Below are 16,035 nucleotides of genomic sequence, written 5' to 3' on the forward strand. Positions count from 1 at the left end.
ATTCCTGGGTAAAAGTGCGGACTTAAGAGTCAGGAAGACCTAGGTTCAACTCCAGTCTGATGCTTTGTACCTGTGTGCCCCTGGGCAGCAGACCTCGACCCCTTGAGACGTCATTTCTTCCTTCATAAAATGGGGATAACATCATAATACCTACAGATATCTGCCTCACAGAATTGTTGGGAAACTCAGCCTCCATCATTTGGGGTTTGCCCGATGGAAAGTGCTTTTAAGTGTTTGGGCTTGTTATTAGAGGCTGCTTTGCTGGGGGAGGGTGGGGGTGGCCAAGTGGGCAGTGGATATAAATGCACTTCAGGGAATTAGTGCATCAGAGTACTGGCCATAAAGTCAGGAAGACCTTTGTTCAAATCTTGTCTCTGATATTTTGTAGCTATGTGCCCCTGGGCAACAGACCTAGGAGGGCCCTTAGAGCCCAGGATATGTCAGAGCTGGGAGGGCCCTTAGAGCCCAGGATGTCAGAGCTGGGAGGGCCCTTAGAACCCAGGATATGTCAGAGCTGGGAGGGCCCTTAGAACCCAGGATGTCAGAACTGAGAGGGCCCTTAGAACCCAGGATGTCAGAGCTGGGAGGGCCCTTAGAATCCAGGATGTCAGAGCTGGGAGGGCCCTTAGAACCCAGGATGTCAGAGCTGGGAGGGCCCTTAGAGCCCAGGATACGTCAGAGCTGGGAGGGCCCTTAGAACCCAGGATATGTCAGAGCTGGGAGGGCCCTTAGAACCCAGGATGTCAGAGCTGGGAGGGCCCTTAGAACCCAGGATGTCAGAGCTGGGAGGGCCCTTAGAGCCCAGGATATGTCAGAGCTGGGAGGGCCCTTAGAACCCAGGATGTCAGAGCTGGGAGGGCCCTTAGAGCCCAGGATATGTCAGAGCTGGGAGGGCCCTTAGAACCCAGGATGTCAGAGCTGGGAGGGCCCTTAGAGCCCAGGATGTCAGAGCTGGGAGGGCCCTTAGAACAGGATGTCAGAGCTGGGAGGGCCCTTAGAACCCAGGATATGTCAGAGCTGGGAGGGCCTTAGACCAGGATATGTCAGAGCTGGGAGGGCCCTTAGACCAGGATGTCAGAGCTGGGAGGGCCCTTAGAGCCAGGATATGTCAGAGCTGGGAGGGCCCTTAGAACCAGGATGTCAGAACTGAGAGGGCCCTTAGAACCCAGGATGTCAGAGCTGGAGGGCCCTTAGAATCCAGGATGTCAGAGCTGGGAGGGCCCTTAGAACCCAGGATGTCAGAGCTGGGAGGGCCCTTAGAGCCAGGATACGTCAGAGCTGGGAGGGCCCTTTAGCCCAGGATATGTCAGAGCTGGGAGGGCCCTTAGAAGCCCCAGGATATGTCAGAGCTGGGAGGGCCCTTAGCCAGGATGTCAGAGCTGGGAGGGCCCTTAGAACCCAGGATGTCAGAGCTGGGAGGGCCCTTAGAACCCAGGATGTCAGAGCTGGGAGGGCCCTTAGAGCCCAGGATACGTCAGAGCTGGGAGGGCCCTTAGAACCCAGGATATGTCAGAGCTGGGAGGGCCCTTAGAGCCCCAGGATATGTCAGAGCTGGGAGGGCCCTTAGAGCCCAGGATGTCAGAGCTGGGAGGGCCCTTAGAACCCAGGATATGTCAGAGCTGGGAGGGCCCTTAGAATCCAGGATATGTCAGAGCTGGGAGGGCCCTTAGAGCCCAGGATATGTCAGAGCTGGGAGGGCCCTTAGACCCAGGATGTCAGAGCTGGGAGGGCCCTTAGAACCCAGGATGTCAGAGTTAAAAAGTCTCTTAGAAAATAGGGCAGTGTGTTGAAATGGAGAGAGCACTGTGAACTTCAGAGTTGGAAGGGCTGGGTTCAAATCCTGGCATTACCATTTATTGGTCCTGTCACCTCAGACTAATTGCTGAGCCTCAGTTTCCCCACCTATAAAGTGAGGATAAAAATATTGGGACCCCCCCAAAGAAGCATTAGGAGGATCCAAATCAGACTGCTCATACAAAGCACGAGGCAAACATGAAGTGAGCCATAAATCTGAACTACAGATTTTACTGTAAGTATAGGATGTTGGAACTGAAAGGTCCCTTGGGGACCCCTCTCGTCCAGCTGCTTACCAGGACCATTGGACCCGCTCTGCGCAGGCTAAAGGATCACGGGCCAAAAATCAGACCTTGAATGGGGGCTGCGTGAAGCTTGGGATGATAAGATGATGGTGTACAGTCGCATCTGGGGGGGGGGGGGGGAATTGTGCTTATCTTTGTCAAACAAACCTTGTGCAAGGAGGGTGTTTCCTGGACTTCTGACTAAGGCTGACCTTGGCTGGGGGCCCCGGGAGGCCAGGGGGAGCGGGGAACATACACCCACCAGGATTATCCCTTCGGTATCATGGCATGCTTTACCCCTTCCACCCCACATAGGGTTGGAGGGGTGTGGAGATTGGGTGCAAGGCTCCCACAAATACCTCTGGAGGTTACTACGGGCAAAGAGAGATGAGCATCACAGCAGCTCAGGTCTTAGAATTAGCTAGGACCCAGGATTATAAATTCGGAGCTCCAACCAGGTCCTTTGAGATCATCCAGTCCAATGCTCTGATTAAAGTGAGGTACACTGAGACTCAGAGACAGGGGAAGTGACTTGTCCATGGTCACACAGGCAGTAAGTAAGCATGAGGCATGATTCAAATTCAGCTTGTTTCTCTGGTTCCAGAACCAGTACTCTTTCCGTTGAACCCCATCTGGGAGAACTGGGGCCATGCAGAAAGGGTCAGAACATCAGACTTGGATGGAATATTGCATCATAAATGTTGGAAAGACCAGAGAATCTAGAATGTCACACAGCTAACGGGGATTTGATTTTTTTTAAGAGGCAATCAGAGTTAAGTGACTTGCCCAGGGTCCCACAGCTAGTGTCTGAGGCTGGATTTGAACTCAGGTCCTCCTGACTCCAGGCCTGGTGCTCTATCCACTATGCCACCTAGCTGCCCCGATTTGATTTTTAAAGTGTTATTGGTCCCTTTGGGTTTTTGTGTCCCGTGCATTTGTGAACAGGCCCTTTCCTTGTTAACACAGATACCTCCTTAGTTCGGCAGAACCCGCTGACCCATTTGATGCTGCGCATGACATCCCATAAGCTGTCATCCCCCACCTCTCCAACGAAGGGAAGGCCATCATAATTACACACCATTCAATTTCACCTTATTGTTTTAATGTTTACTTTGTTGTGATGCTGGCTTCCCCGGGTTCTGCTTTCGTCACTGCTCACCCGTTCCTAGGAATCCTCCCGTGATATTCTGGGTCCCCTGGAGGAGACTTTCAGATATACAGTGGCAGAGCAGAGCAGATAGTGGCCCACGTCAATTAATCCTAGAGGATTTTGTCAGTCAGTCAGCATTTATGAAGCATCTTGGATGTACCAGCCACTCTGCTTCAAAGAAAGGCATGAGACGGTCCCTGCCCTCAAGGAGCTGCCCATCTAACAGGGCAGGCAGTACAATCAAAGAACTACTTACAGGCCAGCTATAGACAGGCTTTGTCTATAACTGGAGAGAACCAGCGGAGGGGAGACATTATCCCTAAAAGAGATTAGAAAGGGTTTCCTGGCACCTGAAGGGATTTTAGCTGTCACCTGAAGGAAGGCAGGAGGTGAGATGAAGGGAGAGAGCCTGGAATGGGAGATAACCAGGGAAAATGCCCAGCGGCTGGAGATGATGGAGTGTTTTGTGGGAGGAATGTCCAGGAGGCCAGTCTCCCTTATGTGGACTATAAGGTCACTGTTGTCTCTCTCTGTTCCTAGATTTATCTGTGGGTGTATGAATTATATTCCCTCCCCCCCCATCCCCCACCTGTTCAGCCTTTGAAGGCAGGGACAAAGCCATGTTTTTATCTCTAGGGCCCAGCGCAGTGCCTCAAACTTATGAGATAATAAAGGTTTGTTGAATTGAACAGTATCCAAGCTGGAAGAACTAGACTACTGGCCCTGGAAGGGGTCTTAGAGCAAAGAATGTCCCAGCTGGGAGGAGCCTTAGCCAGGACTGGGGAACCTGCGGCCCGAGGCCACATGTGGTCCTCTAGGTCCTCAAGTGCAGTCCTTGGACTGAATCTAAACTTCAAGGCACAAGTCCTCTTAATAAAAGGATTTCTTTTGTAAAACTTGGACTCAGTCAAAAGGTTCCCAAACCCTGCAAGAGTGAGGAATAGGGGGCACTCTGGATTCATTTTGTAAAAGAGAAAGCTGCAGGCCCAGAGAAGGCTAGGCTTCTCCAAGCCTGGCCTAGAGCCCCACCCAGCTTTCCTCTACCCCACGTTGCGGCCCCATTCCTGCTGGGCTGGGAGGGGTTCGGGGCCTCCGGGGGCTGGCTGTCCAGCCCATAAAGCTGGCACGTCCTTTACTGCCTTCTGTTTAGTGGTCCTTTCTCCTGACCTTCAGGCTGCCTCCCCAGAAGCCTTTCCCATGGCCGGCCCAGCGGGGCCTTTTACCATTTTGGGTTTATAGCTCGTCTTTCAACACAGCTGCCTTCTAGCTCCGGCCATTGATGTCTGATAACAGCCCCCTCACTGAGCACTTAACTACTTACCGGAAGGCAGTTGGAGAGGCCCCCCTTTCCCCCCCAGATCCAGATTCAGACACTCTACTCTGCCTTTTAGACCCCAGAACCCCACCCCCATGGCTTTCTTCCTACAGCTTTAGCCATCTTAGTAACAATAGAGAAATTTAGAGCTGAAAGGCAGACCTTAGAGGTCATTCAGTCCAAACCATGATTTCAACTTAATTCATGAAACATCTTGTAATTGCCTTCTATGTGCCAAGCCCCTGTGCCCACTGCCAGGGCTGCAAAGCGGGGAAAAAAAAAAACCATGCCTGGCCTCCAGATGCTTCCATTCTCCCTGGCGGGGGGAGGGGCAGCATGTAGGAAAATAAACTCAAATTATATACAAATAAATTTAATTTCAGTTGTAAGGGTGAATCAGGAGAGACTTCATTTAGGAAGTGACTCCCAGAGCTGAGCCTCCAAGGGAGTCTAGAGGGGAGTGCATTTCAGGAAGAGGGGAGAAGAATGTCTTTACAAAGGCTTGGAGGCCGGAGATGGGATGGTGTGTATTACGGGAAACAACAGGTGGGCTACTTTGATCCGAATGTGGAGTGTGGGGAGGGGGTTAATGGGAAGTGAGTCAGGAATGATAAATTAGAATCATATCGTAAAGAGTTTTAAATGTGCCAGACAGAAGAGTTTGATGTGATCCTAGGGGCCATAGGGAGCCATAGGAGCTTAATGATAGAAGACGTGCTGTAGGGATCTCAACATGCTAGTTGTGTGGAGGAAGGATTGGGGAGGAGAGAGAGGTGGAGGCAGGGGGACCGATTAGGAGGCTATTGCAGTAGTCCGAATAAGAATATATATGTGTATGTGTTTATATGTTCTCATATGTAAACATATTTATTTATAATATATATTATTTCTATAAACATATTTCCTAGAAACATGTTTGTTTATAGGAATATATTTATAATAAATATATACATTTTATTTATATAAGTAGATATCTATATGCACATATAAAAGGATATGTTTTTTATATATCCCTTTAAGATTTGCAAAGCATTTGTACGGGTATTGTCTTATGTGATCCTCACAGCAACCTTCTGAGGTAGGTGCTATTATTATATCCCATTTCCCAGGTAGGGATCGAGCACACTGCCCAGGCTCGCCCAGCTAGCAAAATGTCTGAGGCCAGATTTGATGGTGACCTGAACTGGCAGAAAGGGTCAGAGAGTCAGGAAATTTTGGAGCTAGAATTACCAAGTCTTGGGAGGGAGTCAGGTAGGGAGGATGCCTCTGAGGTTGCAAACCTGGGCTCCTGGAAGGGTGGTCTTACACTTAACAGGAATGGGGAAGTTTCTTCACAAGAGGGGCCCGGAGAGGGGCAGTCACTTACCCAGTGTCACACTGTGAGTCATCGGCCAAGCAAGGACTTCGATTTCATCAGATTTCAGAGACGGAAGGAAGGGGGCCTCAGAGCCCAGGATCCAGGTTGTTAGAGCCTTTGGAAACCTCAGAAATCACCTCATCCAGCTGGTTCCTTTTACAGATCAGGAAACTGAGGCCCAGAGAAGGGAGGTGATTTGCCCAAGGTCACTTAAGTTAGGGTAGAGATGCAGAGGCTCCTGAAACCCAGGCATTCCCACTTCTAGCCTAGAACTTTTTCTACTTCCTTGCATCATTGAATGGATAGAGACAAAGACCTAGTCTCCTAGAACCCTGACCAGTGGGTGGGAACACAAAACATCAGATTTTAGTCTAGTAATCTAGACCCTGTGCAAGCATCATCTCTAAGGATTTCTGACCATACCATGCCACCCACACAGCATTGTAGGTAGGTGGGTCAAGTTTGGCCCACTGCATGTTGAGGTTAAGCTGGCTAAGCTGAAATCCATCAAAGAAGAGAAGGTGGTATGTCCGACCAGGGTGATGAGGCATCTGGAGACCCCGCCATACCAGAATCAGTCCAGTAGAGGTGGAAGAGACCTTAGCCATCATCAATTCCAACCCCCACGTTTAACACATCAGGAAACCAAAGAGGTTAATAATTTAAACCTGAGTCCACAGACTCCAGAGTGAGCAGACTTTGCATAAATACTCCACTGGTCCAGTGGAGGTGCAGTTAGGTGACCCAGTTGATAGAATGTCAGGCCTGAAGTCAGGAGGATGAGTCTCCCTGAGTTCAAATCTGGCCTCTGATGCTGTGACCCTGGGCAAGTCACTCAACCCTGTTTGCCTCAGTTTCCTCATCTGTAAAATGAGTTTTGCCAAGAAAACCCCAAACATCTACATCAAGTCAACTGAAGGAACTGGAGAAGTGGAGGCCTGGGGAGGTGAGCATGGGGCACTTGATAAATGTCTTCGGTATTTTGACCTATACTTTTTTTTTTTTGGTGAGGCAGTGGGGTTAAGTGACTTGCCCAGGGTCACACAGCTAGTGAGTGTTATGTGTCTAAGGCGGGATTTGAACTCCGGTCCTCCTGACTCAAAGGGCGGATGCTCTATCCATTGGGCCACCTAGCTGCCCCTGTCTTCAGGGTTTTGAAGAACTTGTCATGTGGAATTAGGGATTAAATTTGTTTGGTTTGGTGCCTACAGGCAGAACTAGCTGCAGTATTGGGAAGACACAGGTAAGCAGATTTTTGGGTCTATATAAGGAAAAGCTTAAATTTTTTTTTCAGCTGCTACAATGTAAGCAGGCAGTTTTCTGGGAGGTAGTGAGCCCCTTCCCTGCAGGTCTTCAGCTGAAATCATTTGTCCCAGCTACTATTGAGGGTGATCCTGCTTTGGCAAAAAATCGGACTAGGTATCTGTTGAACACCTGTGATGGAGCCTGAGTGGTATAATAGCTAGAGGGCTAGACTTGACATCTGTAAGACACGGGTTCAAATTTTGCAACCCTCAGAGGTAGGCGCTGTTATTATCCCCATTTAACAGATGAGGAAACTGAGGCAAATCACTCTCTGGGCCTGAAGTTTCCTGCTCTGGAGAAGGAGAGGTTTGGACTCAGATGAGGTCCAAGGCCCCTCCAACCCCAGGTCTAAATCTCTGAGCCGGTGGTGCTGTGAGTGGTTCTGCGATTGTACAATTTAGCTGAGGAGCTGAGTTCTAAACCTGATTGGGGTGATGCGGGACTACTGCTGTTCTCTAGGTTCTGCTTCCCTGGCTCCTCCTAGGTCTCAGGCCAGCAATGCTCTGGTAGTCACCTTGGCCTCCTAAAGGGAGAAAAGAATATGGAATGTTAGCAGTGGGAAGGGAGCTTCCAGGTCACAAGGCCCAACTTCCTCTTTTGCCTGGTTTAGGAAACTGAGGTACCATAAAGACAAGTTGGCCGGGGTCACATAGTGAATTCGTGGCTGAGATAGGTTAGGGCCCTGGTATCCTGAAGCCCACCTCTCCTGGTGTCTGGTTAGTGTTCTTTCCCCTACCCTGTGATAGGTGTACCTTTTCCTGGATTTGGTGCAAGTGAGAAACTGCAGTATGGAAAATACAAGTACTTGAAGGACCCTTAGAACGTAGAGCGGCTAGGGGAGCCTTAGAACATAAAATATCAGAGCTGAAAGGGGCCTTAGAACAGGGTGGGCCCTGAAAACCCAAAATGTCAGAACTGGAAGGACTCTTAGAACACAGAATGTCAGAGCTGGGAGGGTCCTTAGAACATGGAATCCAGGGCTGGGAGGGTCCTTGGAACCCAGACTGTCAGAGTTGGTAGGGCCCTTAGAACCCAGACTGTTAGAATTGGGAGGGCCCTTAGAACCCAGACTGTCAGAGTTGGTAGGGCCCTTAGGACACAGAATATTAGTGCTGGAAAGGTCCTTAGAACACATGGTGTCAGAGCTGGGAGGGCCCTTAGAACTTGGAATTCAGGGCTGGGAAGGCCCTTGGAACCCAGAGTGTTGGGGCTTGGAGGGCACTTAGCATTTCTAATTGAGCTTCCTCATTTTGCAGTGAAAGGAGACCTTGACTTTTGCTTTTGCTAATTAATCACAACCCCTTGGGCACTTAGGGGCAGAGAGAGAGTGGGGTTAGGATTAGGAAACGGAAGAAAAAAGGAAAATCAAGGCAGTGGAAGAGAAAAAGAGAGAGGAAAGAACCTTAGTAGCGGACAGGACAGCCAACCCTAGACTAAATGTTTGTGTACCCATGAGTGTGGGAGAGACAGACAGACAGCCCCCATGTTCCAAGGTCTGAAGACAGGCAGCAAGAGGTCCTGGCTACAGGATGGTGAGTGGGAATTGGGTCCAGGGATTCCTTCTGTGAGACAGCTGCCCTCCTTTTGCTCAGCTGGCAGTTGTTCAAGGTGGTCATTGAGGAAAGCTGTCATGCCAAGGTCCGGGATTGTGCCCGAGGCCAACTGCAGGTGCCCTGCCCTAGACCCAGTTGAGGGTTGGGGGGACGAGTTTGATGCCTTGGGCCTCTCTGAGCTGATGTCAGAATGTCTGTTATCTGCCAGGGTACAGAGCCAGCCAGAGCCTCCTGCCAGGGTGTGCCCCCCTGCTCTCTTCTTTGAGCTCAGAGGAGTCGTGCCTGGTCCTCAGGCCCAGGAGACCAGAGCTGGGGCCTACCCGGTCCCAGGGGAGGGGGAGGGTCAGGTGAGGCGCTGGGCACCACCGCCATGAGGGTCCCAGGAGCGTTTATCCCGGAAACAGTCTGTGGTTTATTTGATCAGATAATTAATTCATCTTAATTGGTGTCTAGGTGTTTGTGCAGATTTCTGGCCAAAGGCAAGGATCTGGTTTACTTTCTAACCAGAGTCTTCCTACAGAGAGGGGGAGAGGGGAAAAGGAGGGAGGGAAAAACAGGAGGGAATGGGAGAGAGAGAGGAGAGGGGGAGGGAGGAGAGGGAAAGAGGAGAAAGAAAAAAACAGGAGGGAATAAGAGAAAAGAGAGAGAAAGAAAGAAAGAAAGAAAGAAAGAAAGAAAGAAAGAAAGAAAGAAAGAAGAAAGAAAGAAAGAAAGAAAGAAAGAAAGAAAGGAAGGAAGAAAGAAAGGAAGGAGAAAAGGGGAGAAGGAAAAAAAGGAAAGGAAAAAGGAAAGAGGAAGGGAAGAGGAGGATATAGGGGAAAGAAGAAAGAAAAAGCTGGAATGGAAGAGAGGGAAAGAAGAAGGGGAGAGAGAGAGGGAGATAGAAAAGGCAGTGAAAGTAAGAGAAACAGGCAAAAATTGGGGAAAGGGAAGGGAGAAAAAGAAAGAAGAGAGAAGGGAGAGAGCCCAAGCCTGGGCAGGCCGAAGCTCAGAGGGCAGTGACCCTGGACCAATGGGAACTTGAGGGGACCGTCCCCCTTGTCTTGTCTTCAATGTCATGTGTGTTGGGGTTGCAGTTAAGAACCCTGACCCTGCCTCAGTCCTTGGTCTCCCTTCAGGTCTGCAAGGCTGATCTCTCTCTGTACGGGGCGGGAGGACCTGATGGCCTGTGTCCCTTTGCCCCTTCTCAGGAGGGCCTCAGGGCCTGGGATGAGGCTGGGCTGAACCCCCCCTGAAAAAGGCACTAGTGGATGTTTGCCTCCCCACTCTGGGCCCATAAATCAGGCCAGGAATGTGGGGCTGCCACAGGCTGGCGCTGGGTGTGGTCCAGAGACAAAAGCCTCACAAGGCTGGAGGTGGAGCTGGGGACCCTGGGCCCAGGCCCCAAATAGATCTTCCTGTCAGACCTCAAGATGGCGTCTCCCCATCCCCCACCCAAGTGGGGCCTTAGCTTTGCTTACTACAGATCCACAGATCCCGTAGACTTGGGATGGGGAAGAACGTGAGGATTGTGGTGGGAGGAGGGAGGCAATTGGTTAGAATTCTGCTGTTGGCAGGGGCTCATTGGTCACAGAGAGCTAGCAGGGCTCTCAAGAGTGCATCTAGTCCACACCCTCATGTGGAGAAACTGAGGCCCAGAGAGGTTACACAAGTAATAACAGATGGAATTTGAACTCAAGTTCCTTGACACTAAATCCAATATTCTCCCTAAAACGAAGGGGTTATACTAGATGGTTTCTAAGGTTCTTTCCAGCTCTGATGTTCTCTATTCTGAGGGCCCTCCCAGCACTGACATTCTCTGTTCTAAGGTCCCTTCTGATTTCTAGAATTTTATTTTCTCCGTGCCCCAAATGCCTTTCCAGGGCCCTATGACAGGTTGTACTGGGCTGGTATACCTATGACTCTCAGGATCTGTACCCTCAGAACCTGTGCCCAGAAAGTCAGAAATGGCAAAGCTGATTGTGCTATCACCTATTAATAGAATCAGGAAATGTTTGGGCTATAAAGGCACTTAGAACACAGGGGGAGAAATCTGTCAGAGGGAGGTGATCTTTATAACCTAGAATGTCAGAGGTGGAAGGGACCTTATCAACAGCCAGGTCAGCTCCCTCATTATATACATATGAGGGAACAGAGAAGGGCAGAGACTTATCCAAGGTCACACATATACACATGTACACAGAGGCAGGCTGTAGTAATTGTGCTTCCTCTTTGCCCAGTCTGGCCTCCCACCATCAGCCAGGGTGGTAGCCTAGGCTCCTCTGGACTTAATGACAGCTCTCCCCCCCATTTCCCGCCCCTGGGCCTGCCCGCCCACCAGCTCCTGGGGAGGTTTAATTATTGGTTTCAATATTTGTCTCCTCTTTCTCCTCATCTTCTCCCCACCCCCCCTTCCCTGTTTTGAGTCCAAACTGCATTCCTGAGTGTTTAATCTAAAGCCTGGTATTTGCTTCATCCCTCCTTCCTCCCACTCCCCAAACACCCCCTCCCCTTCCTCTCTGACTCCTCTTTAATTATCTCTGCCTCATCCACCAGCCCAGGAGCTCAGAGCCTCATGGTTTCTGGGAGGGGAGGGAGGGTTTCTACTCTGGTCGTGAGGCCTCGGAGCCCATGTAGCACAAGAGACAGAACCCTGGGCTTGAATGAACTCTCAGTACCCTGTCCAGCTCTGCCATGCCTTAGTGGACTGTAATAAAACCAGCTGATCTGAGGCCTCCCCATGGTCCCCACGGATTTCTTTGTGCCCCTAGGCAGGACTTCTTTACCCAGAGAGTCTGAAGCCATCTTCCTCAGATTGCCAGGGGGCTCAGGAAGGCTGTTTGTGTCTGGAGGGTGACTCTCCCGGGGCTCTGGGGTCTTTTGGACTTCTCAGATTCAACACGTCCAAGCCAGAACTCACAATCCATCCCCCCATCCCCCCACCCCATCCCAATCCTTTTCCCCTTGCTCACTTTCTTATTCCTGTTGAGAACACCACCATCCTCTCAGCCAACCGAGGCTGGCAATGTAGGTGTCAACCCCCCCTCACTCACCACCACCCCATACATACAAAGCCAATTTGTTGGCGTTTCTAGTCATTTCTGCTTTTGCAACATGTCCATATCCATTCTCTGTCCCCTCTGACCCTGCCACCACCCTGTTGTAGGCCCCTATCTCCTCATACCTGCACTATTGCAATAGCCTGCTGGCCTTCAGAACTACCTGCCTCAAGTCTCTCCTTACTCTAGACCATCATCCGATCAAAAAAGTGATCTTCCCAAAGAGCAGGTCTGTCCAGTAGACCCCATGGCTCCCTGTCACCTCCCGTATCAAACACAAAATCCTCTGTTGTTCTAAGCCTTCGTACACTGGTTCCACTCACCCCCCCTTCCCCTGCCGCTTTCCTAGCCTTCTTACACATCACGCCCTGCTACACACTCCATGATCAGCTCCAGCAGGCCTGTTTGCCTGTCCTCCCCCAGGGCACTCCATCTCCAGACTCTCCCCTTTTGTCTTGTCTAGAACTCTGTCCCTCCTCATCTTTACCATCTGGCTTCCCTGGCCTCCTTCATGACTCAGCTCAAACCAGGCCTTCCCTGGCTCTTTCAATACCAGTGCCTCTCTCTGTGATTATCTTCCATTTACTCTGTATACATCTTCTGGGAACAGTTTTATTTGCCTGTTGTAGTGCATTTAATAGTAATGATGATAATAGCTAACATTTATGTAGTGCTTACTATGTGCCCCACACTGTGCCCCACACTTTACAATTAGTATTTCATCTGTTCATCACAATACCCTTGAGAGGTAGGTGCTATTATTATCCCCATTTTACAGATGAAGAGACTAAAAGAGGCAGAGGCCCAGGGTGACACAACTAACTAGTAAATGTCTAAGGCTAGATTTGAACTCAGTCTTCTTGACTCCAGGATCAGCACTGTATCCACAGCACCACCTAGCTGCCCCTAAAAGACTATAAGCTCCTTGAAGGCAGAAACTGTGGCTTTGCCTTTGTATCCTCAGTGCCTATCACAATGCCTTGCACAAAAGAAGTGCTTCCTAAATGTTTGTGGATTGAGTGGTTAATGACCCTCTCCCTCTCCTTCCTGGGAACGCCTAGGATTTCGTAGTTTGAAGGAAGGGGAAGAATGGTTATCTTCTCTAGGGAGGCCCAGGTAAGGCAGAGTAAGGTGGGAAGGGAAGGGCCTCTTGTCTTTCTCAGTTCCTCATACCTCAGTAACTCCGTCTCCCCTCTTTTCACACAGCTGTATGAACTGGACGGGGACCCCAAGAGGAAAGAATTCCTGGATGACCTCTTCAGTTTCATGCAGAAACGAGGTGAGGGTTTCCCCTACCTTGGGGAAGAGAGCGGAGGTTGGGAGGAAATCATCTCTGAATGGGGGGCCCTGCAACTTGGGCCCATCATGTAGAAGTGAGAGCAGCAACTCACGTGCAGTAGCATTTTAAGGTTTACAAAAGCCCTTTCCTCATAACCACCGTGGAAACTAGTGAATATAGTAAAATACCCATAATGTAGGTATTATTATCCCCATTTTACAGATTAGAAATAGCTAAAACTCTTTGAAGTGAACAGACTTGTTCGTCAGTCAACCAGAATTTATTATGGTATGTGCTAGATGCTGGGGAATACAAAGGGGGAAAAAATGTAATAGTTCCTGCCCTCAGGGAACTTACAGTCATTTCTGTCATGGTAAGTGCTCATTGAATCAAATTGAAGAGTCTGAGCTAGAGCTCATTTCTCTGCAGACCGACACCAGGAGAGTTTGGCTGAGACTGGCAGGGCAGCAGAGAGGGGGCCTAGGACCTCCTGATTCTAGGGTTTTCTCCATGTGGGAGCCCAGGCTTTCCATGCAAGGGGATGGAGTCAGGGAAGAGTCTAAGGACCTCATCCCTCTCACTCTGCCCCATGTACTCCTTCCTTCTTAGGGTCATAGGTCGAAAGTTAGAAGGGACCTCAGGGTCATCTCTACCTGTTCAAAGTAACACAATGTAGAAAGCATCTGAGACAGAATTTGAACCCTGGTGTGACTTGGGTTTTTGTGTGCATATATATGTGGGGTGGGGAAAGGCAGGTCCCACTGAACACTAGTGAGATTTCCACCATAATACCTTTTCCAGGTGTAGTCTGGAAGGTATTCCAGATTTTCCTAGAAAAGGGATACCGAGGGTCCCGATAGTATTTCAAAGGCTGCCTCTTCTCCTTTAAGCCAGAGGCTGGGAGGAGCCAGAGGACAGATGGTAAAAGGGAGAACCTCCCTGGAGAGCCAGCTTGGGGGGAAGGTTCAAATGACTTAGCTGTTAATTGGTCAGGCTGTGTCATTGATTGGAATACCTTCTAAAGACTGAGCAGTCCTGGACTCTTCACTGTGTAGCGATAGAAGAAAGAAGAGATGAGGGGTTTGGGTCCTATTCTAATGAGCCCCTCATCACCCCAGCCTGGCTTTCCTCCCATCCCTCAGGCACCTGAATGAGGGTTACTTGTTCCTTGGTTTCCCCATTACTGAAATAGACCTGTCTACCTCTCAGGGTTGTCCATAGTCAGTTGGAGAATACTTCATAGATGTCTGCAGGTCCTGTATTTTTTTTTTATGCAGCTTCTGTTTGGGGGAGGCAGTGTGGTACAGTATAATAGGTAATGTACTTGGAACCACATGACCTGGGTTCAAATCCTGGCTCCACCACCTTATACCTGGGTGACTTTGGACAAATTACTTAGCTTCTCTCTAAGATGGGGAGTTTAGACTAAATGACCTTTGAGTTCCCTTTCTAGTTCTCAATCTGGTTGTATAATACCTTATGAATCTTCCTCTAAACCCGCTCCCTCGATTTAAAAAAAAAAGATGAATTGTCCTAAGCAGGGGTGGGTGGCCCAGGGTGGGGGAGGGGAGTCCTAATGATCATAGATTCCCATCTGTGTTTACCAAGGGGCAGAGGAGGAGGAGGTCAGCCTGAGCGTGCAGTGGGAGAGATCAGATTCCCAGAGAAAGCAGATGGTCTGGATGGGGACAGGACTGCCTGGAGTGGGTGGAGGAAATAAGCTGAATTTTTTTCTACATAATGGGTTGTATAGAATCTCAAAGTGGCAGAACTTGGAAGGCTTTTGCAACCCAGAATGTCAGAGCTGAGAAGGCCCTTAGAACATAGAATATCAGAGCAGGGAAAGCACTTAGAACATAGAATAACAAATCTAGGAGGGACCTTAGAATGTAAGAATTGATTGGATCCAGCCTCAGACACATAACACTTACTAGCTGTGTGACCCTAGGCAAGTCACTTAAACCCATTGCCTAGCCAAAAAAAAAAAAAAGAATTGATTGGGAAGACCCTTAGAATGTACAGTGTTAGAGTGTTAGAACCCAGACGGTCAGAGCTAGGAGGGCCCTTAGAACATAAAATGTCAGATCTGGGAAGGCCCTTAGAACATAGAATATCAAAGCTAGGAGGGACCTTAGAATGTAAAAATTGCTTGGGAAGACTCTTAGAATGTACAATGTCAGAGCTGGGAAGGCCCTCAGAATCCAGACTGTCAGAGCTAGGAGGGCCCCTGGAATATAGAATGTCAGAATTGGGAGGGCACTTAGAACACAGAATGCCAGTGCTTGACTCTCAAAGACCTCAGGTACCTTAGAGGTGATCTCATCTAACTCCCTCCTTTTACAGATGGGGAGACTGAGGCTTGTGAGCAGGGCAGAGATTTTCCCAAGGTCACGTTATTAAGAGTGACAGGTTTCCAGACATGGTCCTGTACTGTACTAGCTCTCTTTGAGTGGGAACTTTTTACTCAAAGACTCACTTCTTGACTTCTAAAGTATTGCTACTCTGGAGCAGATGTTTGGGGAGTTATTGCCGCAGGCATTTAGGATTAGTCACAGGGTTGTAGACTACTAGAACTAGAAGGGAGCATCAGATATACATTGTCACAGCTGAAAGGTACCTGAGAACACAGAATGGCAGATATTTCCTTCAATGCTGTGGATTCCTGCAAAATTCCACTAAACCTCACGTTGAAAATGCATTTAAAGTCCTTCACAATCTTGATCTAGCCGAGGGTTTCTTTCTTTTAAAAAATATTTAGTTTTTCTTTTATTTTTCTTAATTACTTGTAAATAACAATTTTTAACATTTTTTTTTTGATTTTGAGTTCTACATTCTCTCCCTCCCTTCCTTCCTTCTTGAAAAGGCAAGCAGTTTTATATAGGTTATACATGTTCAGTCATGCAAAACGTTTCCATATTAGCCATGTTGCCAAAGAGAACGAAGACCAAAAAAAACCAATG

General features: G+C 49.1%; 1 protein-coding gene across 3 annotated transcripts in view; it reads left to right on the forward strand.

The window, feature by feature from the left end:
* Window positions 1-16,035, forward strand: part of ARID3A (AT-rich interaction domain 3A) — an 82,204-nt gene that overhangs the window by 44,448 nt on the left and 21,721 nt on the right. For all 3 annotated transcript variants that reach the window (XM_020969310.2, XM_020969313.2, XM_020969309.2), the window contains exon 4: window positions 13,003-13,075. In XM_020969310.2, coding sequence (XP_020824969.1) covers window positions 13,003-13,075 — 73 coding nt within the window. The remainder of the gene's footprint in view (window positions 1-13,002; window positions 13,076-16,035) is intronic.

The sequence above is a fragment of the Phascolarctos cinereus genome, unplaced genomic scaffold (assembly GCF_003287225.1).
Source record: "Phascolarctos cinereus isolate Bilbo 61053 unplaced genomic scaffold, phaCin_HiC Scaffold_4;HRSCAF=312, whole genome shotgun sequence".
Lineage (NCBI taxonomy): Eukaryota > Metazoa > Chordata > Mammalia > Diprotodontia > Phascolarctidae > Phascolarctos > Phascolarctos cinereus.